This window comes from Embiotoca jacksoni, unplaced genomic scaffold (assembly GCF_022577435.1).
Source record: "Embiotoca jacksoni isolate LCO1_2020_lvr unplaced genomic scaffold, fEmbJac1.0.p SCAF_9, whole genome shotgun sequence".
Classification (NCBI taxonomy): domain Eukaryota; kingdom Metazoa; phylum Chordata; class Actinopteri; family Embiotocidae; genus Embiotoca; species Embiotoca jacksoni.
In genome coordinates, this window is record NW_027185447.1 from 545,515 (window position 1) to 571,363 (window position 25,849).

The following is a 25,849-nucleotide window of genomic DNA, read 5'->3' on the forward strand; positions in this document are numbered from 1 at the left end:
CATTATTAATGTAATCACTTAATGAAAGGATGATATGTTGCTTTTGTATTCTTATCCTCTTGCACTGTCCCTGTGTGCTGTCCCCACCCAAACGCTGGGTGATCAATCATCATGTATAATGATGTGACTAAATGCTGCTGTTCTATAGGAAAACGTATAGAATCCAAACTTGATACATGAAAAGGAACTTTTAGCTTTAGTCTCAATTTTCACTGACAATATCGTGATGCAGTGATGTTTCCGTCACACTAACCTGAGTTTGGCTCCTGATGAACACATCCTCTGCTCCTTGTACAAATACAATCTTCACGATAGTTTCATTGACTATTTTCTGTACGTTCTCCATCAAATGGCATTAAACCTCAGACAGATTTAAAGTGTAGTGTATTTACTGTAAAATTATAATATAGTTGAAACGATTACAAAGTGAATCCATGCAGCATATTGTTTGTTTTCTATATGCAACCCTTAGCTTCCTTCTTTCTTCTTCCTTCCGTAGGTACTATGCAGACATCCGTCAGACCATCTCTGCCAGTGACCAGGAGATGAACTCCGCTCTAGCAGAACTCTCCCGTGTATGTTACTCCGCTCTTGTTCTCCCATTTTGCAAAAATAACTTCTTAAGGCAAAGGTTGTACGCATACATAATTTCAGGACCTGAACGTTTCCTTCTGGGTGGATGCATAACAAGCTGGATGTGGGGAAATAAAATGTGAATGGCAACCAGTGCAGTTTTTAACAGCTTCCATCTCTATTTTTTTCTCCTTTCAAAACAGAATTACACTGCTGAGGTCAACTGCCTTGTGGCTTTACATGAGCTGTACAAGTACATCAACAAATACTATGATCAAGTGAGTATCACAAATATGACTGTTGGTATTGTATGTTTCAAGCACAACATTTTTTTTTTAAGTACTGACACTGCAGTACCATAATAGGTAAGTATGTATTTATAAATCATGTCTGTCATGTTCATGTTGATAGCAGTTGTGGATTTACCACTTTTACCATAAAGCCTTGTCATTTTTTTTTTTTAACAATGGCGCCTTTATTTTTACACACACATAGACAAAAGCTTCTCAGTTCTAGTTGGCATATGTCCGTTTTTAGCTGAATTGACAGCTGTTGCTGGCAGTTTTGATCAGCTGTAGCCACAGACTTAAAAACTGTACAAAAGTGAAGCCACCATAACTGCCATCTCTACCTGGTAACATTATTTGTGTAGTGCGCAGTAGTGATCGGGTGGTGGAGCCATGGCCTCATTGTCTCTTAAATTCCCTCAGCTGCTTTTTCACTTATGGTATAAAACAATGTATACTCTCTGCACGTCTACAGTAAATATATATAAAGCTTCCCCTCTCCTGTCAGATTATCACAGCCCTGGAGGAGGACTCTACAGCTCAGAAGATGCAGCTTGGTTACCGGCTCCAACAGATCGCTGCTGCTGTAGAAAACAAGGTGACAGACCTATGACCCCGAGGTCCGGATAGATTTGTCCATTATGCTTGAAGAGAAAACATTGTTGGGAAAACTTTTCCTTGATGTCTCCTTGAGAAAATAAAAAAACATGTTTTCTTAGATAAAGGATGACAAAGGAATAATGTGGCACATACTTTTGCAGACTGATTTTTAGTGAGAGGAAAGATTTCCTAAAGAGGATCACTGACTCGTCATGTTTCCTGGGCGGTATCGAGGAAGTGCAGTAACACTCCCTGTGAGAATGTCCACAGGTTGTAACTTTGGGAGTAAAAGGACACCACTCTGAGGGGGAAACAAAGCACATCAAAACAAAGGAACTTCCTCTGACATCTCCTGTTTATTTTACAATCTGAAAAGAGATCATTTTATTTTGGCTCTTTCTTGATGGACATTTTCTTGAGGAGCTGTACAGAACATTCCTGCCCCACATTTAAAGGTAAGGGTTAATCCTCTGCAGAAGAACAAAAATATCTAAGTGTGATGGACATGGAGGTAAAAGGGAAAAAGAGCTGTGGAGTTTTCTACCATGTTATGTCAAAGTCTTACTGAAAGGACATACATATGGTGACACTGTCTGTGGTCTGAGTCACCACTTATTGACTCTGAAGGATGTTTTCATTCTGCTTTGAGCCTCCTTAAATCATTCTTCCAAGTCTTACTCTGTTTTGGAGCTACGTTTACCTGGATTGCTTTTCATTTTTAAGCTTCACATCTCCTTTAACTGTAAATTTGAGCTGCTGCCTCGTACGTCTCAAACTGAAGACCAGTTTTTTTTCCGCATGTTGTCAAACCTCTCAACCTGCTTTCTTTTTCTAGGTGACCTACTGTTATTGTGAATGTTCTTGTCTTAGATATTGTTTCACAAATGTTGATATCAATTTTGTAAGTATTTTTTTAAATGTACTACCCAGGACAATTTGGCAGATATAACTTTAAAAAAAGCGATCCGTCCTTTTTAAACGAATGAAAGTTAAATAACCATGTTTAACTACATTTAGAGAAAATCCATGAAAGATCAAGCCTGACCTTTAGGAAATAAATGCACAAATACAAGAAATAATGCACAAATACATTGAGAAATACATCTATAAGTATCTCATAAAGGAATGACACATTATTTGTTTTATGTTTCTCTGCCACCTCAGGATGTGGCTTCTTTTTTCCCTCCACCCAATACTTTACTTTGATTTATTTTCTAAGCCCATAGAAAAAGTGTTGCTTTGCTCTGCATAGTTTATTTTCTTTCTTTTTGAGTCAGGTTTGATCTTCCAGACTTTCCCATTTTGTTGGTCAATTTTTGACACTAAATATTCAAAGTTTTTCATGCAGCAAGTGAATTATTATCTCTGCTACCTAACTTCCATTTTTCAATTGATTTCAAGTTCCACTGGTAAATCCCATCTTTTGTGAAGCTGAGGGAAACGTAGGGAACTGTTGCCTCCACTGGATAGTTGTTGGAGCAGTTCTCCACACAAACATTTCACACAAAACAACAAAACAGCTCTTCCCTTATTTTAAGCTTTAATTTTCATTCATGTTTTCTGGTTTCAAATGAGTTGCCAGATTTTAGCAGTGTTGTGGCTTTTTATCTTTTACAAATTATCCCTCGTCTCTCAAGACTTAAATCAGACGGTGCGACCATTAAACAAAGGTGGCTGTTGCTGTGATGCCATATGTGGAAGTCTTTAAGTAGTTGTTTTCCAATTTAATTTATTGTTTATTTATTTTATTGCATATGTTGTAGGTTATTCCTTTCAGACATATAAAATGATAATGGTTATGCATTCCTAGTCAGATGTGGTTTTGTTAAGGAAAAGCCAGACCCTTTTTCATTTTTGTACCATACGGTGTTTCTCTAAGTAGTTACTACAACTCAGAATCAAATTCACAATCAGCAATCTTAAAATAATAATGATTTCAGTGTCTTTTTACATTTTGCATCCTTTTTAAAATAAATAGGGAAATATGCTTTGTAAAGTTGCAACTAATTTCCGTGTACATTAAAAAAAAAAATAATAAAAAAAAATGATCGATCGTTTCCATGCACATAAGTGCTGCTTGTGGCTGACTTATGTATGCAAAGCTCAGTTCTGATGTTTGTGCTGTAGATACATACTGTTCTGAAGTAATCCTGTTTTTAGCATTCTCTAACTAACTGATAGGATGAACCTAACAACAGCTTAATTTGATGCAATAAAGTGGTCCTGATGAAAACGCATGTCTCAAATTATTTTGCATTATAATTTTCCCTCTTTCGGTTTGTCTAAACGAAGATAGGAGCCACCAGACAAAGGGGGTAATACTCCTAAAATCCCAAGGCTGTTAAGACTCAGACAGTGTGTTTAATACACTTATCAGATAGATAAGATAGAACAAACATGTTACTTTCATCCGGGAGACCGGTATGTTCGACTCGATGAGAAAGCAAAAGTCAAAGTGGATTTCTTTCAAGTAACATAAGTTACTTACATAATTTACGGAACACACACAAAATTACTTATTTGAACCCAAACAGTAAAACGTTATTGAAACTAACCAAGTAGTTTTTGTACCTTATCCTACTGGATAGTTTTGGGTCCCAAACCTAACCAAATTGTGTCACATTTAACCCAAACAATGATCTTTTCTGAAACCTAACCTTTTTGCCAAGGCACCAAAAAGTTGAGACTCCACATCATGTCACTTGATCCATAGCAGCACCAGTGCTCCATGCAATTTTGTGACCACTTGTATGTGCACATTTATGATTTCACCATTAACCAGAAAATTGAGCAAAGATCAAATTTATGTGCAGGGCACCAAATCTGGCAAGTAGTAGAGGAGTGAAGTTACAGTTGTGTTAGATAGAGATACTTTATTAATCCCGCAAGGGGAAATTTGTGTCATAACAGCAGCATGTACAGGGCAAAGCAATACATTACAAAATATAAAATAGAGGTAGTAAAAAATATTAAAAGATATTACATATAAAAAAAACAATTTAAATGCACATTTTATACAACTTGTATACAAATAAAAACAATAATGTTAAATTTAACTAAACTAAACAACAGTGCAACAAATTAAACAAAAACAACAGTGCAATGGTGTTGTTGAAGTGTGATGGATTTGGCCAGAAGTGAGTTATTGTACAGTCTGATTGCAGCGGAGCTGGAGGAGTCTGTAGGAGAAAGTGCTCTGCTGTCCCTCCAGCAGGTGGTGGAGAGTGTGGTCCGGTTTATCCAATATGGATAACAGTTTCCTCAGCGTCCTCCTCTCCACCACATTTTCCAGGCTGTCAAGTTTGCAGCCAATGATGGAGCCGGCCTTCTTAACCAGAATGTTAAGTCTGTTGGTGTCACCGGCTCCAATGCTGCTCCCCCAGCAGACTACGGAGAAGAACACCGCACTGGCCACAACAGACTGATAGAACATCACCAACATCTCCCTGCACACATTGAAGGATCGAAGTTTTCTCAAGAAAAAGAGTCGACTCATCCCCTTCTTGTAGACAGCGTTGATATTGGTCTTCCAGTTCAGTCTGTTGTCGATGTAGGCACCTAGGAACTTGTCCACATCCTCTCCCAAAACACTCAGTGGTTGTGGAGCCGTCGTCTTCCTCCTGAAGTCGACCACCATCTCTCTGGTCTTGGCCACGTTCAGAAGCAGCTGATTTCTACCCGCCCACTCCACAAAGTCCTCCACTATACTGCCCTGTACTTCTCCTCCCATCAATCCCTTATACACCGACACACTGCATAGTTGTCCGAGAACTTCTGCAGATGCCATGACCCCAAGTTATACTGGAAGTCTGTTGTGTACTGTATTTCCATTCATCCCAAACTGTATTTATTTATTTTTGTTTTTTTTGTGTGTATTTATTAATTGCTTATTTTTTTTTCTAAAATAATTATTTTTTATCTATCTTATTTTTTTATATCTTATACGTATTTGTACATTTTTTCATATTGCGTGCACTTTTTGGTTTTCTTTGCTGCTATGACGACCGAATTTCCCTACGGTGTAATTAATAAAGTAAAATATAATCTAAATCTAATCTAAGGGAGACAGAACAGTTCCCTGTGCAATACAGGGAACTGTTCTGTCCCGTACCACCGACCACCGTATCAGACAGAACACCGCCCAGTCGGACAAACTGTGGTCTGCTAGTCAGTAATCCAGGAGACGGTGGACGTGTCTACCCCCATTATCCGCAGCTTCTCCCCCAGCAGCAGTGGTTGGATGTTGTTGAATGCGCTGGAGATATCAAAGAAAATAATTCTCGCAGCCGCTGGTTCTGTCCAGGTGCGACTGAGCTCGTTGCAGCAGGTGGATGAGGTGTCGTCCACTCCCACATGAGGCTGGTATGCAAAATGTAGAGCGTCCGGTAAAGATTTCACCTACGGTCTGAGGTGGGCCAAGACCAGCCTCTCCAGCACCTCCATCACGAGATGTGAGGGCAACCGGTCGGTAGTCGTTGAGGCCGGATGGAGTCGTCTTGTCGTTGTGTTGCGTTGCATTTTCGATGTGCTGTGAGCGGGTTTGTTGTCATAACCCAAGGGCCATTACACCAGTTCAGGTTGTGCGTGTGGAATGTTTTCCATCAGATACCTCAGAACGTCACAGTTGAACTCCGCATTAACAGTCTGGCGCTGTGGGATGAATTCATGGTGCACAACCTGTGAATGTCAAAGGCTGTGTTCACTTTGTTCACTATATAGTGGACTACATAGTGAACATTTGGCCAATCCGAATGGATCTTGTGAATAATCCAAACCCAGCAAAAAACCCACCTGGCCCTCTTTAGTCTTGGACTGTGCCCCTCTTGAAAGGCAAATGCCAATTGCTTTACTTCCCTGGGCGTCCTGTAGCATTCCAAGGGTCTCCATTGGTGGTTTCCTGGGTTTTGGTTCAGACTTTGTATATTTCCTTTTCAAGCAGACAGTCATTAGAATAAACACAAGTTCAACTAAAACAAATGAATGCTGATGGAAAAATGATGAACTTGTATAATCAGGCCTGTCAAATATTTGTCTATCTGTTTCACAAGTTTCTATTGTCTCGGTTACAACGTCTCTGTATCTCTATCTAGTGACCTACAGCCACGCTCAGTACTATCTCGTACTATCTACAAAACCGGACATTCAAGAGGAAGTGGGAGTGACTGTCAATTGTTTGTAACACTGTATAAAAGCTGAACTACAGAGGAGTGATTTTGAGCATTGCTGGACACCTCTCTTTGAGTGTACATGTATTTGCTCCTTCTTGGAAGAATAAATGTCCGATATGTTTGATTTTGAATCCAGCCTCTGAGATAATTTTTCTAACAATTGCTTTGATTGCAAATGCAAATGATTTGTGTGAGCCAGTTAGCCATGGCAGTTATTCAGCATGTACAATAGCAGAACTGTTACTTTAAAACAGAACAAAGCCATTATCAGTGTTATTAGGTACACCTGTGATAATCCTATGTCAAGTCAAATTGTTCTAGAAAGGGCCAGTCAAAAAGATGCTTCCCTACTGCAAAGTCTACAAAGGAACTTCCTGCTTGGTGATACTGATGAGTGAACTAATTTAGTGTCAGCTAGGACACAAACCACTTCCTGTCATTTGTTAGGGAGGCTGGAGACTCCATATTTAGTCGCCTTCTCCCTCAGTGGCTGGAGAATGAGCACCTGTCTCACACACACGCACGCACACACACACACACACACACACACACACACACACACACACACACACACACACACACACACACACACACACACACACAGCTGGTAATGCTACACCACACACAGGCCTGAGCCTGAGCTAATGTTGGCATAGCCTGGTTCCAACACACTGTTTCTAACAGCTTCAGTTTTATTCGCTTTATTCTAGTTTAGAAACTCCGTGCAAATTAATATTTGGTCAGTGACCAGTGTTGTTGGCCAAGTCAGATGACATTGGCGTCAAGCGTTTTATTTCTAAATGTAGTTGCAGCGGTAGTAGAGTTTCTGCACATGGTGGCCAATGCTGATTGGTTAAACTCTTCTCCAAAAGTTCCAAAATTAACCCGAGGTCTACTCCCATTAGGATGCATTGACTGGAAACGATTCCCTATGGAGCATAGCCAGACCCGTATATTAACACAATGGATTTAGTTTGGTTTTAATGTTGTCATCCCAAACAATTCAATGTCCATGTTGTGTTTTTTTTTGTTGCATAGACACAACTGCTGATAAGTACAATAAAGTATTAGCCAAACATTCATCTGCCACCTGGTGTGTATCGGTTTATGCTTTTGTGTGTGTATGCTTTTCTTGTGGCTGGAGGAAGATTAAATCGAAAATCAGGGAAATTCAGTCACCCATGAAGGTGTATAATGTGTATGTGCGTGCGTTTTCGAGTGCTAAAGCGAGGACAAGCAGTATCAGTGTGCGGGTCTTAAATTAGCAGCAGCATCATGGCAAATGAATGCAGGTCACGTTTCAGGAGGACAGGAGTGGTGGTCAGATAGACCGGGCAGAGTGTGTTAGCACATAAGTGTAAGGAAATGTGTACACATACCTGAGCTGGGGTTGAATCCTGGAGTGATTGGTTTTTGTCAACAGGTCAGGAAGAGGCTGCTCCTCCAACACTGGAGGAAATTCATTAGAAAACATGTTGGGATGCATAACCACTTTTATCACCTGATATTTATACCCTACTAACCCAGTGATCGAGAGCCACGCAGGTGCGGTTTTGATATCTCTCACACACACACACACACACACACACACACACACGCACGCACACACCTGCTTCATGCTCCTGTGGGACGTGTCTCATTACAGCTCTGTGAAACTGGAAAATAGTGAAAGCCAGCACAGGCTTTTCAGTGTAAGATTGGATCAACATTACACAGTAATAGCAGGACACAGGAGGATGGACTGTGAAAGAGAATGAACACCTGCCATGCAATAGAACACCCAGGGAGTACTTTAAAGAGGCTCTGGCTTTATAGTTTTGTTGTTCTGATCGCATTATAATGGGTGTTATTGTAGTTCTGCAACCCTGGCCAAGTCATGTAACTCCTCCACAAATTGCATTCTCACATCTCTCTGACCCTATGCTGACAAAATGGTAACATTGTCAGCTTCACAAAGCAAAGTTGGTGACGTAGCAGTAATGTTGTCCAATCAAGTGTGTCCACCTTATTTATATCAATAAAATAAGGCCAAAACTCTTATTGTAACAGCAACAACTACATCCTTCAAATAATCATTTAGGTGACATGACAACCTTTTTATTACACAATAACGTCTAAGTTAGGACATACTGCACAACTGTCACATTACTTTTAGCAAAATGCTGACCTCATAAATTGGCCTCTAAGTGATAAAATTGATGTGGTAAGGATGTTAGCAAATATTGTGTATTTATTGGCCTAAATGTGAATGTTACACCCATGAATGTGTTAAAAAAAAAAAATACAGTGTGCACCATTTTGTACAGTTTAAAGTTGAATGACTAAATTAATGTTTCCTCAAAACAATGTAAAACGGTGTACAGCAGACTTTGAGGTACTTTTCCTCTCGTTTTGTTGGTGTGTCACAGGTGTTACCTGCACAAGTGGATTGGATTGAAAAATTGTAAGCAGTGGGGCCCAGTCCAGTCTCCGACACCCCGCACAGTGTAACAGCAGAAAGACACATCTGGGTTCGAGCAAATATACAAACCTTTTTCTGAGATAACATTTTAACTTAGTTGGTTTCATTAGTTGTGATGTGGGCTTTCACATTGATACATTAAACATGCCCAAAATGTAAATACACCACAGTATGCTCCTGAGTATTTCAGGAGGTGTGATACTGTAACGTCATCTGACTATGAACAGTTATTCACATGAGGTCAAGAGGCCTTTGATATCTCATATCACTCACTTCTCACTTCTCTCCCTTCAACACACCCTCTGTCTTTTATCTCACTTTCTTTATCTGTACCATGTGTTTTATTACTCAGGAGCCCTTTTGGTAGGTGGTTTCAACCATGAAATCCTGTTCCATGTCAGAGAGGGAGTGTTAACCTGCGAGGTGTTGGTGGGAGAAAGCAGAGAATCAGGCTCTGAGACGGGTTTTCTTTACGTGTGCATAGAGGGAGGATGAAGCCTGGAATATCGAGTGTATATTCACACCATGTGTTTTCACACAGAATGCCTCTTCTTTGGTATTCTGCATGTAAGATTGCTGTTTATGTAACTCCAAAATACAAAGGGTGATCAAAAAGTTTTGACACGTAAGAACCTGTGTTACACACGTTTTTGTGACTATCGCTTCGTGCACTATTACACATTATCAACATGGACGTAAATAGAGAGCGTACGTCACATTTTATGTCAAACTCAGGAAATTGTTAGCAGAAACCCTTGAAACCCTATGTTAAATTTGTAAGTGCACACGTATCAGCCGTCAGTTGCCGATTTTGATCAGGTGATTCAACTTGGAATACTTACTCACGAAGGTTAGCTTCCCATTCCTCCATGTGCAACACAGTGCTGCGCTTCATCGGTACAAAACAGGAGCAGTCAGTTTGATTTCCCCTTACATTAGAATAGATGTGCCTCAAATTACAGTCTGGTTCTTCAAGTGCAGTTGTCTTACACAGCACAGATAAGAAAGAGAAGAGAAGTATTGATGCCTGATTTTCAGCTGACCTTATTGTGATACTTAATATTGTGTCGGAGGTCAGGGATCCCACTCTCAAGCCAGGTTTAGCAATCTGTGATCCCTGTGGTCCCGTGAGACGAGGAGGGGGGAGGGGCGGGATCAGCAGCTGGCACCCCCTTCTTCTCCTTTGATCTGTTTGGCCTCACGGGACACTCCTCTCTCTGTTATGGCTTTCTCACAGCAGATGACAGGGCGAGATCAGGGAACAGAGATACAGAGAGAGAGACACTTTAATCCAACCAGGAGAGCCTGAAGGACAGCAATCACACAGGAAAGCAGGTAATGGCCCAACAGGCAGTAAGTTAGGAGGCTGCTGGGGATTTCCATGTTTAGACCCTGCTGACTACTGCTGCTGTCGTTCCTAGCCTCCTGAGAGATCAGCTCAACCCCCTCCACCTCCACCTCTGAGCAGTTCAACTGCTGCAACATTAAAGGTGCTGCTGTTTCGCTGACTTTACTACTGTATCTGACTCTCTCCTCAGTCTACGCCAAAGATTTGATCTCTGCAGGCTGCAGATATCCACCACTATTTAAGTGAAGATACTGGCTGCATCAGCTGAACCACACTATGCAGAGGAGTCCCCACTCAGCTTCCACAGCGGCCAAACAGCATCATACGTAAGTACAGGACTTTCATATCTACTCTGAAATGATTTCCCATTCCTCTTTAACACAGGAAGCACATTTTGCAAAGTTTTGCATGGATGCATTGTGCTCGGCATTTTATTTTTATTATTTTTATGCAGCCTTGCATTAAAGCATTAGCTTAAATTTTTTTGACTCAGGTCATAAAAAATTGTCCACACAGAGAAGTGTAGGCTGGATCAGTTAATTTTAGCACAGATGAAGCATTTCAGCATTATTTTAGGCATCACGGAGGTGATTTAAATGGTAGTTTCAGGTGAAATATCTCAGTGTCAGGTTTTGCAAAAAATAAGAACGTCATTGGCTTTCTATGAAAATGTTTACCAAATTATAAAATTGTATTCATCCATATCGAGCCATAGCATCAAACTCTACTGTATGTTGTGTCTGCTGCTGTGTTCGTTACTTTCAGACGTGACGTGACCTAAACTTGCAGCCATCTCTACAGTAGACATCCAAAGCAGCTGGGACGCAGCGTTATCAGGTTGCATGAACATTCGGCAAAATGATTTACAGCCGGGTCAGAAATAGTGCTACTTCCGATGCTGCGGGTCCACTCTTAGCCAGGCAGCGGGACAAGTTTCCATAGCAGGCTGAGTCTATGGGAAACTCTAAAAGTAGTTCAACTCTTCTGGCTGCCCCCAGCAACTCACCACTGACACACACACACACACACACACACACACACACACGCACACGCACATTATTGTATGCGGAGGATGTGCAGGCAGTGACGCAGGAGGCTCCAGAGTCCATTTTTCATTTGAGATGTCTGTGTGCGTTTGTAGGAGTGAACCTGGCTCGTCTGATAGTTTCAAAGCCCTTGAACGCTATGAGCAGCTGGATCCCAAGGTCAGCCAGGACTCTGAAGACCCCCGAGAATACTGTTATGGTATGGCAGAGTCTCTGAACTCACTCCATCATGTGAAGGTGTACGCATTAACTTCTGGCTGCACTTTTATCCTGGGCCTGTCCTAAATGATTCTCTCACCACGCTGACTCTATAGGACCAGAGGGCTCCAGCTGGAAACGGTAGCTGCTCGTTATCTCTACAGATGTCCACTACATGTATGAGAACACACTGCTGTTTAATTGTGGAATTTCTGCTCTCTTTAGCTCTCGTGGACAGACTTTTAGTTACGGTTCGTCATATAAGTTATTTAACAAAGGTTATGTAAGTTAATGACTTACATTATAAGAAATTGTTCTCCCTGATTTAATTCCTGTGTTTGCTCACTCAAAACACTCCCAACCTTCATCACATTACCTGTTTTTTCGACACCAAAGGGCGTCTTGTGATGTCTCTCTGACACCAACGGCTTTTACAAAACAGCAGTATTTGATGCCCTGGGAATGAGAACGAACTGAACATTTACAACAATTGTGGCAGATTTACCCTGTAAAATGTAAAAAAGCTTTGATTTCAAAAGGAGGCAAAAAACAACAACCAGAAAACCCCAACTGGTTTCTCATTTCTGGATAACAACTCTTTGTACCCCTGAGAGTGAGAATGGGTTCATCGCACATGTTTGTGCTGTCACTCCTAGATGAGGCATAACTCTGATGTGGTATGACATGTGTGCATTACATGCTTTGGTTTGTTACCAGGCTGACATAGGACAAAGCCAAAGTACAATCAAACCTAAATTAAATTAAATTAAATTAAATTAAATTATATCAAAATAGAATTCAATTTAATTTAGGTTTAACTAAAGAGATCAGTAGTTTTAATGTTTCAGACTTGAAATATTTAAATACACCAATTTTGAAAAGGGCTGTATCCTTTTAGTTGAACTGCACACAACTCAATAACACAAGGAGCGTTGAGACATAGATAGTATTGGGCAGTGTTTCTTTTTGAAAGGATCAAACAAAAAACGCTGACAATGCAATATCACCCGTACACTGTATTGTGAACCAATTGTGTTGTAACTACTTACATACTTCTATCTTTAACAAATAAACTTCCTTGAGCAGTGAACTAAAGAATACCCAACCCTCATGTCTTCAATGAACCTGGGTACCTCTCTTGTTATGTATCACTTTTACCTGCAGTATGTTTTTGTCTGTTTTAATAGAAACAGAGATTCAGTTTAAAGATCTCTGACAATTTCCAAGAACTGTGTGTCATGCTGGCTGAAAGTGAACTGAAGCAGGCTTAAGCACCCTCATTTTTCAGAGTCCTGCTGGCAGATCTGAATGTATTACTCACTAACAGACATGTTATAGCTTAGAGGAAGTTGTAATGCCAGAAATAGCTTTCGTGCCACATTTTAGGCCTCTCTCTCCCTCTCTCTAAGCTCTCTAAACAGCAGATGAAAAATGCATACTGTATGATGCAAAAGTTTCAAATTTCAATACATAGGGAGACACCTGGGAAGTGAAACTTACATTAAATTAAATCACAAGATAAACAGTTATAACCACAGGTAACACTCTGTTTGTTTCAGTATTTTTACTTGTTTTGTACCTCCTCAGGTGGGTACCACCCTGTCCAGATAGGAGACACCTTCAACAGAAGATACCAGGTGGTTTCTAAACTCGGCTGGGGCTATTTCGCCACTGTGTGGCTCTGTAAGGACCTCAGGTAGGTTTCATTAGGGGACCCCACACAAATGATCGTGGGCTCGGAGGGTTTAGTGTTTGCTGATGTTGAGGAGGTCTGACAGGATTCTGTACAAGAAAAAGTGCCTTGTTTTCTTTCAGCACTGCATCTCCTTCACGCTGCATGTTATATCATAAATCTGGTCAAATGTTGATAAAAGGTGGACACAAGGTGGTCACAAGCACCAGATGTCAAGTACGCAATGAAACTTCCTGTTTAGACAGGAAATTAAAAAGGTACAGTCTGAGCACTTTCTTTGAATATGTATTCTCCTGGTCCATCTAATTGTTTATGTACAGTCCTTTCAAATACAGAGTTTTTTTTATGGCACCACGGTAGCGATAGCCATAGCCCAAGGCATTATGTTTGTGGGTTGTCCATCTGTCCATCCATCTGTCCTTCCATCCTGGACTGTGCGTCCATTCATGCCATTCTTGTGAACACAATATCTCAATAATTCCTTTATGGAATTTGTATCAATTGGGCACAAATATTCACTTTGTCCCAAGGATGGACTTATTCAATTTAGGGCTTCAAAGGTCAAGTTCACTGTCTCCTCACATCTGTCCTATTCTAATGGACTTGTTTTTCTGAGGATTTGGCACAAAACTTTGCTTTTGATTAGATGTTGATCTTTTTTTGATGGACAGTAGAACTTCAGTAGCACTTAAAATGACACTTACTGATAGCACTTTGTAGTTTGGCTTTCTTGAAGAAATTGTATTTCCTTGATTCCTGTTGTTCTGGGTTTTGTACCCTCATGGATGAAATGCACTTATTGTAAGTCGCTTTGGATAAAAGCATCAGCTAAATGAAATGTAATGTAATGTAATGGTTGAAGGTCAAAGGTTAAGGTCATTGTGATCTCATGCCATTCTTTGAACATAATATATTTAAAATAAGTTCAGAGGATTTCTTCACATTTAGCACAGATATTCACTCGGACTTAAGGATGACCTAATGTGTTTTTGGTGGTTAATGGCTGTGACCACGCATCCATTCCATTTGTTCGTCCCATTCTCATGACAACGATATCTCAGGAATCCCTTGGGCTAAATTGGCACAAACGGTCACTTGGTCTAAATCATGAAATGGGGCATAGTGTTTGTTTAGGCAGGCCACAAAGTCAAGCTCAGCTCTCTTGATAAGCTCAACAACTTTTCCCAAGGCCGGCCCACATCAGCTGACGCTCAGCTGATTCCCCGAGATGCATTCACTGGCAAATGTCAAACAGGGCACCTTATTTAAAGGCGCTTCAGCCTGCCTTCTCTTCCTGCTTCCTCTCCTAGCCGCTTTGCCACCCACCACCACCCCAGCTCCTCCTTAATACTGTGTCTGATTTAATCAATGCCATTTCTGTTGTCATTGATGCCTGTTCTGTTCTACTGGGTTCTTGCTGCTGCTCTCTCTGCCTTAGTCTTCCATGTAGGCACATGGAAGAACGGGGAGGTGTGCTCTCCCCATCTCAGGCTTTCCATGTAAGCATGTGGAAGGGCAGGGAGCTCCCAGAACAGAGCAATACCGCCAAATATAAATTACTGCTGATGCAGCAAAAGCTTTCTTTCACAAAAGTGGTCCTGACAGAACTGATTATATTTTGGTGTTCAATGGTCAAGATCACTGTTATCTTTTATTATTTCTTTCCTATTCTTGTCAATGTGATGCCATAACACAGTAACAGAAGGGGAGATTGTGACCATATTTCTGAATTGATGACACTAATGTTGTGTGCTGATTGTGTAGATTGTCCATGCTGTCAGGTTCAAGATGTGTGAATTATCCGGAACAAAAATGGATATTCCCTTCAACTTGACTGGTTAGCGAAGACAATACAATTGTAAGGATGTAATTAACTTTTATTTGTTTAGCACAACCTGCGATTTTGTTTTTTATTATCATAAAATAATAAGAAAACGGTAACATCGTACATATTTAAATGACATTAGAACACAGACTTTGTGAATTCAGCAGTGTGCGGTATGCCAGCAGTCATGATCTAGTGTCTGTTGGCAGGCTCGATCGGCACGTTGCGGTGAAGGTGCTGAAGAGTGGAGCTGGCTTCACCCAGGCAGGACAGGATGAACTGGCTCTCTTACGATGTGTTGGTGACCCGTTGCTTGATTTTCTCCTCTCTAACCTTTCTTTCTCTTTCTGTCAAAAGTCAGTTCTTTTGATTTTCTCTGTAGCTTTGGATTTTTTTTCTCTGTCATGTCTAACGAACACCTCTCTTATAATCCCTTCTCAGCCCCATTGCCTTACATGTCTTTCTGTACACACCAAGACTAAAATACTAACGGCCTCTGTCTCTTTTACTCTGCCCGTCCTTTTTATTGTCTGTCTTGTCCCCCTTCTTACTCTCACCGTTTCCCTTCCTCTCCTCTCTTTCATCAGGCCAGTGGTCCTGTGGGCCGTCAACCCTCCAGCAAAAGGATTGTTCAGCTGCTAGATGAGTTCAAGATAGCCGGTGTTAACGGGATCCGTATCCTTTTTTAGAGTCTCATAATTTATTGGCCATGCATTCTAAACTTGACACTAAGGACCGAGGAGTTATCATCTGTGGAGGTTTATCATTGTACGTCAAAGTAAAATATGAATGTATCAGATGATAGGCAGATTGCATTGAATTGGATTACTTACTGCATACGGTGTTGCATGTCAGTTGTTTGGTTTGTAAAACTGATCTTAATACCTGGTGGTCAGACATGTGCCTGGTGCTGGAGCCGCTGGGACCGGACCTGAGAAACTTGCAGCTGTGTTTTGGGAATCCAGGCTTGTTGAAGCCTTGTGTCAAACAAATACTTACTCAGGTAAAGCGCAGGAGATCAATTTAACGGACAACAATTAAGTAGACCTTAATGAACATATAGTTTAGCTGCAGGAAATAGAGATCAGCAAAGGTGTTGCTTCTTTTCAGGCAAACAAAAATCAGTTGTTCACAATTTACCAAAGACAATTTTCCTCAGTTTATATACAGTGGTCTTATTATTTGGCATTCGGGGAAATATGCCTGTTCACTTTTTTTGCTGAAAATTGTAGGTAAGGAAAGCTACCATTGACATATTATGCAGATATACACCTGGAGTTATTTTGAATTAGCCTAAGCTTAGCATAACAACTGGAAGCAGGGGGAAACAGCTAATGTGGCTCTACCAAACCTGTTCTTTTTACTTTTTTCTATGTTTTCAAATGAAATATGTGTGTGTGTGTGGTAATTAATGAACTTTAGAGGTGTTAGTAATATATTTTTTTTCAGCTTCAGACAGAGCCAGGCGAGCTGTTTCCCTCTCTTTCCAGTATTTATGATAAGCTAAGCTAATTACCTTGTGGCTTAGCTTTATAGTTTTTTCTTCCAACTCTTTTTCGTCTTTTATTTTCATCTATCTCCTCCCAAGAAAAGTGGATTTCCCAAAACTCTTACATTAATAATTATCGCAAGTGGTTAAAACATTATGGGGTTTCTACACAAGAGGTAAACACTGGAGCCAAAAGTAGTTGATGCATACGAGGTTCGACAAACTCATTTTTATCGTATCTCTTAGAGCTGGCAGTTTTTCCTAAACACAGGTCAGGTGACTGTCAAGCATGAAGGGAAACATTATCAACCACTGTGTACTTTTGTGTAGGTTCTTCAGGGCCTGGACTACCTTCACACACACTGTAAAATCATCCACGCAGACATCAAGCCAGAGAACATCCTGCTGTGTCTGGAGGAGCCGTCCCACAAAGCACCAGCAGGGGACAGCAGCTCCTCCTTCGTTCTGATTGGGAAGCAGGCCAAATCCACAGGTATTTGATTTACTACAGAGGCCAGAGTGTACTTAAGAGTGAATTGTCAAAGCTGGGCAGTTTATAACTGAACTGTAGGAGCGCACAGGGTTCTTGTGTGCTAATGTCAGGCTTTTAATGTACAAAGTCTCTGCTCTGTGTATAACGAAAGCGTATGTTGTAAATGTCAGGTCAACACTTTTGTTGTATCGACATTATACTTACAAAAATTAAAAGATGTAAGAATTGTTTTTTCTTAATAACATGTAATCAAGCAAATTCATCATATCACAAATATCAGAGATGGACCGGCCAATGTTTGAATGTATTGTAAAACATAATTGAACAACATAGTTTAGTGACGACTATTTATTCTTGTTCTTTCAGAAAGGGAACAGGTAAACCCATACAGCTTAAAGGAAATTGCGGTGAAGATTGCTGATTTGGGCAGCTCTTGCTGGGTGGTGAGTACTTGCTCTATACTTAACATACTGCAATTATAAAGCTCAAAGTCTGACATTTTACATTTGCCTTGTGCTGAAATTGTTACATTTCTATTCGTACCAGAAGGCTCCATCTTTAAAAGGTGATTGTTTTCTGGCGATAGAAGTTTGTCACAGCAACATAAAAAGCAATGATACTGAATATGTCAATATTGTCTAAATAATTAGTCAACCAATTTAACAGTCAGAAATTCATATAATCTCCTTCAGTAGTAGGGTGTGTGTGCGTGTGTGTGTGTGTGTGTGTGTGTGTGTGTGTGTGTGTGTGTGTGTGTGTGTGTGTGTGTGTGTGTAGTTTAATCAGATGTACCCAATAATGTGTAAGGAGGTACTGAGATCGGAATATGGTACCACCACCAAGCATTACTACCAGTAGTGATGGTATGCAGAAAAAAAAGCAGGAAAATCATTTTCTTCAAACACCACCATTACAAAAGGGATGACCATTAAATTGTAGACAAGATACTTCCTAGCTAACACATATAATATTCAGTCTGCTGTGTTTCTCTTTCTGTCTTGGACCAGTACAAACATTTCTGTGAGGAGATCCAGACACGTCAGTATCGCGCTCTGGAGGTCTTGCTTGGATCTGAGTACGGTCCGTGTGCTGACATCTGGAGTGTCGCCTGCATGGTGAGAGACAAACAAAAACATTAGGTTGTTTACTCTTTGAAATATTCCAGCACAAGATTTAATATTTATATTACTGCATTGTATCAAACGTAAAGAGTCTTGTAAATCACTTTAAACATTTCTTTCAAGAATCAACATGACGGTATCTTTGGGAACGTTGGAATTTCAACTAACATTTTTTATAAAGTCTTGTGGCTTGCACCGAAGTTTGGCTGCATCGCACGAGCTTAAACTAAGATGGTTAAATGACATGTAGTAAAAGCCCTATGATTCACTTTGATTGAAAAATCTAAAGTGGACATCTGTGTGGCTGAAATTGGTCCTCTCTGTAGACTCTTAATTAGCCACATGTCTTACCCTTCAATGTTCTTCTGACTCCTCTCAGGCCTTTGAGTTGGTCACTGGAGACTCTCTGTTCGAGCCCAAAGCGGGCGAGTCTGTTTCCCTGGAGGAAGGTAGGTTTAATGCAGTGTGTTCACTCTGACAGAGGCGTGAAGAGCGCGGAAGCAGGATTAAATGACATTACACTGTGGCTGCATTGTATTTGCTGATGCTAATGCGAACTGTACATTTATTTGTGTCTCGTGTTATTATGTGTATGGTCTCCATCCACCTCAGACCATATCGCCCAGATCATGGAGCTGCTTGGTAAAATCCCACCAGCTGTTGCCTTTTCGGGAAAATACTCTGCAGAGTACTTCAGCCGCAGAGGTTTGTCTGCAACTTCATTTACAATTAAATGAAGTCTCTTCATTTGCAGGATGATCGAACTTATTTCTAATAAATCATGTCATAGTTGCCACTAGTAAACGTGTGTGTGTTCTGTAAAACAATGTTTTTTATCCAGGTGACCTGCGTCACGTTGGCCCACTGAGGCTCTGGAGCCTTTATGACGTTCTGGTGGAAAAATACCACTTCCTGTTGGAGGAGGCCTCTGGATTCTCAGACTTCCTTCTTCGCATGTTAGATTTTCAGCCGGAGAAGAGGGCCACTGCCGCGCAGTGCCTCCGCCACCCTTGGTTGACCTCCTGTTAGCCTCAGCCCAATCTGCAGTGCTCGCGGCCAGATGCTCTCAGCAGCTAGACCTCGCTGAGGTGTCTCTGAATATTTGTTCTAAGGGGATTTCTGTAAATGTTGTTCTTTCTCAGTAGCAGATAGCAAATAGGAAGAAATTCTCCATTGGAGCCCCGTTCAGCACTTTATGCTTCAATTTTTTCTTGCATAAGATTTTTTTTCTCATGAAGTTTGTCAGACCTTGGAATACTTTAAGAAGCAGCTCTTATGAAGAGGTAATTTTGACTTTCTGTTTCTACATTGATAGGCCTGACACTGCTAGCCAGTGTGAAGTTGTCATTTTAATGCAACTTTAGAATGCAGCTATTATTCAGTAAACTTGAATGTTATTTTGCATCAGAATGATACAAAATATATAAATGTGTTGATCTTTCACAGTGAATGTACTTTAACAATGTTTTTCCTTTAATTGATCTTTTGTACAGTAAAATGAACAGATTAAAAGAATAAAGTCAGATTAGAAGCAGGGCAAATGTCGTTCCAGTTTATTTTATTTTTGTCATCCGATCAATCCTGAATTCAATCTGCAGCATGACAACAACCCCAAACAGCGAGAGTCATATGGAACTCGCGTTAGGAAGAAAAAAAATAGTCCTGCAAGAGATGAAGTGGCCCCCACTGACCCCTGACAGCAGCCCTCTGGGACCACATGAGGAAACACAAGATTGTGAAACAGAATAAATCCACAGAAGAACTATGGCAAAATGTCCAAGATGATGAAGAAACATACAGTGAAACACAGCTGAGAAGTTAGCAGGCTTTTAACACTCAATGCTTGGAGAAGGATCTAGAAGATCTGAGTGCAAGGGCTATTAAAGCACTTTCTCTCAAATGAATTGGTAGATCAAAACTATTGATGACATTTGTACATCAAGTACCTAAAACCTGTGTTTAGTATTGTATAACATCCTTATAGGTCTTCAATTTGGATAAGGAAAAATTCCTGCTGATAAAAAAATTCATATGTTGACATTTTTAACACTTAACTTAAAAAGTACAAATGATTACAAAAATCCGGCTGCCAAGGAAAGCTTATCTTAACTATTTTGGAATTTGATTTAGTCCAGATGAAGAAGATGTTTTTTGTCTTGGTTAGTTTCATGATAGCATTTAATACTCAGGAGCAAATTTTATTGTCTTCCTTTAAAAATGTCAGTAACTCTCTGGCACAATAAACAATCAGAGTACAGACTGTGGGTATCAGTAGCTCCTTTAATAGAAATATGGTTCACTGCAGGGAAGTGTGTGTACATTATATGTTCTCAAACATAACTGCTTTGGAATTTGCTTAATCTTCATTTCAGATCAAGAAAACCATATTCTGATTTAAAAAAAAACAAAAAACATGACCACCACAATATGAACTGAATGTAAAAAAACAGCAACATATCTTTAACTGTTTTATCAATCTACACCAGACTGTAGCTTTGAATTCTAAGAAAAACACTGTCAAGTGTAACAGACACAGAAATCTACAAAAATATAGCTACTTTACCTTTGGCCGAGGATGATACCCTGCTTTCATTTCCATTGTTTTAATTTATGACCATAAGCATCAGAAAGTGATTTGACTTGTCCTCATTAAAACCTACCACAGTAATATAATCAAGGTCATGCTTTGTATGATGACCACACACGATATTATATTGTACATTGTCCACATATTTAGAAAAGTTTCAAGGTAGCTCTCCCAGTATGTCATCCGATCCAGCTGTAGGCTCGGCACTCCACTTGTTGGTTTTCTTTATAAACGATTGTGTAACCGCACAATGTCCTGACTCGACGACACTTCTTGGGCCATGAGGTGGGTTTCGTTGGCCTGTAGGGGTGGAAAAGAGGAGTTTTCATGACAATCAGCCACAATGTACAACTGACCAAAAACACTGCCTTAAATATATCAATGAAGGGGACCTGAAGTGAATAATCTACTCACGCAAAGCAGTAGAAACCAAATTGATGACAGAAGCACTTGTCACAGCCGCTCCGGAACGAATCTCCTGGTTTGTAGTACTTCTCTTTGTATGAACAGATGCCTGTGGAAGAACCAAAGTGATAAATCTATCTTATCTGGATTCACATTTCCAAGCTTGTCTCTGCAGTTTAACTTACAGGTATGATGACCCTGCTAGGTGAAAACATCCTTTTTCAGGACATCATTACTTTTGCAAAGGCTATAAATGTCTTTCCTTTTTGCCAGAACACAAAACCATGCTGCAAGGGGTCAGGCACATTAATGGCTGAATTAATGTGCCTGACCCTGGCTTCTCCCATTCCTGCAGGCTGTGGGTAGCTATTCTCAAGGGGTTTGTCAGTCACCTTGAGAAAGGGATCAATAGGAGCATACAGATGTTCTGTGAAAATCCCCACGGGGCTGAATGCAAGGTCAGGGCGTAAAGGACAGGAAGTTAGCGGTCGGCCAGTCGGGGTTGGTGTAACAGCTAGAAACACCATATTTTACAAAGCAAGTATTGATCAATGTGGAAGGTAGCAACCCCGGGGCTGGGCAGAGTGTTCCAAATACATGTGTTTGAATACTAATTCTGAAGAGAAAAAGAAGCAGTACTTACCTTTTTTGTGATACACTGAGGCTTCTGAGCATCTGTTGCCGATCAGAAGGATGAAGGACAAGCAGAAAACAAACACGGGTAGATAGCCTCCGTGAACATTGTATATTGGCTGTCTCATTGTGAAAAACACTCTTCAAACCCCAATTTTGTCTATTTAATGACTTGGTGGTTCCACCAGCTTAAATATCATATGAATGTCCAGTAAAATCCAATAAAGTCCTTGTGAGGGCCCAGTGGACGCTGGCTAATATTTATAGTCTCACATCTCGACTGGCCAGAGAGAGAGAGAAAAAACTCCACATGTCTAATTCCCTGGTTTCTTCCCAGCGTCCAACTTTTGTTTCAGAACAAGGTGTGTTTGGAGTCTGGCTGTGTACCCATGCGTCACTAAATATTACCTTTGGCCATCGCATGCTGCATTAAGACTACGTGGGTGTGCCGGCGCCCTGACATGATGGTTGATTGGTTCTGGACTTTTTTTGTCTATCTTTTGTTGGCCTGTTTACCATCGACCCCCAATTTATCATTTAATGTCTTCCTCCTGCCACACACAGATGCTGACTAAACCTCTTTATATGACTGCTGACACTGTTAAAAACTCTTTGTGCTGACATTGCCTCTTTTGTGAACGACCAACTGCTCAAAAAATGCATTCAAAATCCTAAACAATGCATGAAAAACACGGCAAACTTCAAAATCAATTTTTTTCAAGGAAATATGAGGATTTTGTAGAAGCACAATGTGAGTGTAGGCCAACTGCATCTGATTTCAAGAACTTAAGATAGTATGATTGTTTGCACAGGACATATTCTGTTTTCAACTGTTTACATTTGCTGCTGTTCATATAGCATGAAGTAAAGACTGTAGCATTTCCAGTAAAGTATGTCACATATTTTTAAGCTGTCAGACATCTGGAAAAATGCTTCTCATATTTGAGGGCGAGATCAGGAATGTCAGGTGTCATGTCAGACCTATGGAGAAAAAAATATATATCTATCTGTCTCAGTGTCACACACACAGGAATATTTTACAAGATGTGTGACCGACCACAGGACAATTTGTGGTTAGTTCCTTCCTTCCTGACATCCTCAGGCCGGTAACCAGAGAGAGACACACTATGCTCTGACAAAAGAGAAAACAAATAGGACATCAAGGAACTGGAAGGTACTTGCAGTGTCCGAGCGCTGCAGCATTTTTGAACCACCACCAGCTTCAGGGGGTCCCAAAGTGAACACATTGGTGAAATTTATATTCTAAAACCTGGCTGATGGTGTGACTAGTATGGGAATTATGTTCGTATGACCAATTACTTTCCTTTCTTATTTTTCTGGCCAACCACAAGTTTTTAGCAGTCTTGTAGCTCATTAACTTTGTGACAGAATGGCTACTCTGTGTTTTCTTCCATGGAAGGTTGGTCAGAAGGAAAAATTGAGGGTAAATGTGTGACATCACATATTCACTGCGACGCCACAAACTCCTAAAAAGTCTGAATGACTCATCCAAACAGTACTGTTGCTGAATATGACTATATATGTGACAACATATATCTATCTTGACATTTTCACAGCATTTATATAGCACCTAGAACTGCTTTATGGTTTGTAAAAAACAAGAAGGAAATCTGAATTTATACAACATGGGACCTTTAACCATTTGCCTAATCTTTCACACTCTTTTAGTTCATTTGTCACACCCATAATCTTTATTTAACCACAACCTTTCTGTTGCTGCAATGCACAAATATTACATGAACAATTTAAGTATTGGATGTGTGCTCTTGACTGGCAATAGCCTCTAAGATGTGCTTTTGACCTCTTTGGCCCTGCACAGATTACTTTAATAAACAAAAGAGATGGATCTGTTTGTTCTTTATCGGCAGTAAATTAGCACCGATGACGCCAGCTTCATTTGGACTATCTTCTTCACTTCATGGTAGATAGTTTTGGATGATTTCCATTGAAAAGCTTGTGGAAACAATGGTGAGCTGCTCTTCATCAGATGTCATAAAGTTAGATGTACATTTGCCAAAGCAGCAAGCTAGAGGTTATCCCTAAAGCCTCTGATATAGCATACATCTCTTCTTTGTGTGGCTTTGCTGTTGCTGTTTTTTTTGTTTGGCATGAAATTAATTATTATTATCCTCTTAAAAAAATATTGAATTAGTATTTCATTAGAGACGTTGAATGGGAGTATTTTGGAGCCAGAGTCTTTTTGGAGCCAGCCCCTGGCTTTTTTAAGGCATTTGGCTATACTTTTTAGACCTGGATGCTACGTCCACTTTTATATACAGAGTCTATAGAGTATGTTTTTCCAGTCCTGCTTCTCCACCTGTTCACCAGATGTTCCCAGGATGTTTTTTATATTGTCACCTGACTCCCACATTCACCTGCCCTGCAGTAACCCCTGATATCCGGATCTTCCCCACCCACTCACACACCTATTTCCACTTTCCCTAATATCACAGCCTGCCATAGCATTCCCACATAGACAGTATATGAAAAAGCACAACTCTTTAACCTCCAAAAATGTTCCTTTGTTTATTTAGTATTTTTATTTAGCAATATGTGATTACTATAATTCATAATTTGAAAACAAAATAAAAATATTAATTAAACAAACCCATTATTTTTAAACCAAAAACTATATAGCCAACACAGGTGACCTGATTCAGACAATGGGCACAGCACACATTGAACTTGTGACTTGACTTTGCCTGTTTGCCAGAGCGCAATGTTTTGGTAATTTAGCATTAGCAGGGTGTGGGTTGTTTTTTACTGTTAAACTCCTTGTGTAGAGTCTCAATAAAAATAATGGAAACGAGCACAACAGTGAATCTAACAAGGCTCACACAGGTGATGTTAATAGGTCTCATGAAGTAGTAGTCACTAACCTAGAAGAGGCGTTTGCTGTATATATTTGCAGCCTTTCCCAAGACGGTATATAATGGCCATTTCTTCAAAACAACCCCACGCTGCTGTTTAGGAATCATTGGAGAAGTTTCAACGAAAGCTGGTCGGATGAATATGGTTGGCTGCATGGAGAGAATACAAAACTACTGGAGGAGCAGTGACGACTCTGGAACCAATAACCTGCCACTGTTGGATGTGAACACAGAGAACAAGAGTTCTGGAAATCAACAAATTCATCGCTGCTTTCAAACTCAACCACAGCAGACGGCTGATTTTAATATGAAGACTTCTAATGGTAAGTGCATGACCACCCCCCCCCCCCACTCCCCGTTATCTGTAATAAATTGAATACCCTTTCATTTAACATTAGGACTGCAGTATGGAGTACTGTTGATTCAGGCGTTGGTAGTCGGGAGCACAAGTTTATGATGCCTGTGTCACATTTTTCAAAGGCTAAACTGTGCACACATCTGTGTCTGTTGCTTGCTGGAAGCGTACAAGCCGTGTCCAGTGTTCAATGCAATATTCAGAGGGGTGTTTGCATCGGCAGTCTTGTAAACCTTACATCTGTCTGCCTTGAGCTTTAGATCTTGCCTTGTGTGTAACAGAGAATGATGTCGTAACCATCGTAGAGGATACTGCATTGGAGTGCAAGTGTCTGCGCATGAGTACGGAGATCAGCATATTAATGGAAAAACCCTAAATGTTAAAGCAACCCAATGGCACCAACAAATTGGGTGTTTGCAGCGATATACAATTTATTTTAGTCAGTAACGAAACCACCTGAAATTCAATAAAAACAATAAAACAATGAAATTAGTGTTTCATCCTTAAGTTATTCATTAAATAAGAACATTGCAGGCACAAGAGTAGGATGGAACCTTCAAGTTATAAATAAGATATTACTGTTATGTCAATAAATAAATAAAAAGCACTGTGTTGAAAAACTAAAAAAAATAATCAACTTTTTTTTTTAACGTTGGCATAGCATTTCCGCAGCACT

General features: G+C 40.2%; 2 protein-coding genes across 6 annotated transcripts in view; both read left to right on the plus strand.

The window, feature by feature from the left end:
• plxnb1a (plexin b1a) overlaps positions 1 to 3,693 on the plus strand; it is a 70,864-nt gene extending 67,171 nt beyond the window's left edge. For both annotated transcript variants that reach the window (XM_069140765.1, XM_069140766.1), the window contains 3 exons: positions 500 to 575; positions 777 to 851; positions 1,369 to 3,693. In XM_069140765.1, the coding sequence (XP_068996866.1) occupies positions 500 to 575; positions 777 to 851; positions 1,369 to 1,473 (256 nt within the window). In that variant the 3' untranslated portion in view covers positions 1,474 to 3,693. The remainder of the gene's footprint in view (positions 1 to 499; positions 576 to 776; positions 852 to 1,368) is intronic.
• A 6,631-nt stretch (positions 3,694 to 10,324) lies between these two features.
• Positions 10,325 to 19,818, plus strand: LOC138193446 (SRSF protein kinase 3). 4 transcript variants are annotated; one of them, XM_069141499.1, is made up of 14 exons: positions 10,325 to 10,424; positions 10,628 to 10,763; positions 11,579 to 11,682; positions 11,798 to 11,858; positions 13,269 to 13,377; positions 15,409 to 15,496; positions 15,787 to 15,874; positions 16,096 to 16,202; positions 17,019 to 17,181; positions 17,548 to 17,624; positions 18,189 to 18,296; positions 18,682 to 18,751; positions 18,915 to 19,007; positions 19,144 to 19,818. In XM_069141499.1, the coding sequence occupies exons 3-14, from the start codon at positions 11,623 to 11,625 to the stop codon at positions 19,329 to 19,331; spliced, it is 1,212 nt and encodes a 403-aa protein (XP_068997600.1). In that variant the 5' UTR covers positions 10,325 to 10,424; positions 10,628 to 10,763; positions 11,579 to 11,622; the 3' UTR covers positions 19,332 to 19,818. The 4 variants fall into 4 exon arrangements, with proteins under 4 accessions (XP_068997600.1, XP_068997599.1, XP_068997601.1 ...); XM_069141498.1 differs by lacking the exon at positions 11,798 to 11,858; XM_069141500.1 differs by lacking the exons at positions 11,579 to 11,682; positions 11,798 to 11,858 and having other exon boundaries at positions 13,269 to 15,496.
• Positions 19,819 to 25,849: the final 6,031 nt, after the last annotated feature.

Bases quoted from the DNA above. Each gene is read 5' to 3' on its own strand.
- LOC138193446 (XM_069141498.1), top strand. From the start codon at position 10,714: ATGCAGAGGAGTCCCCACTCAGCTTCCACAGCGGCCAAACAGCATCAT. The intron at 16,203-17,018 runs GTAAAGCGCAGG...ACTTTTGTGTAG, and splicing joins TCAAACAAATACTTACTCAG to GTTCTTCAGGGCCTGGACTA. The intron at 18,752-18,914 runs GTAGGTTTAATG...CATCCACCTCAG, and splicing joins GTCTGTTTCCCTGGAGGAAG to ACCATATCGCCCAGATCATG.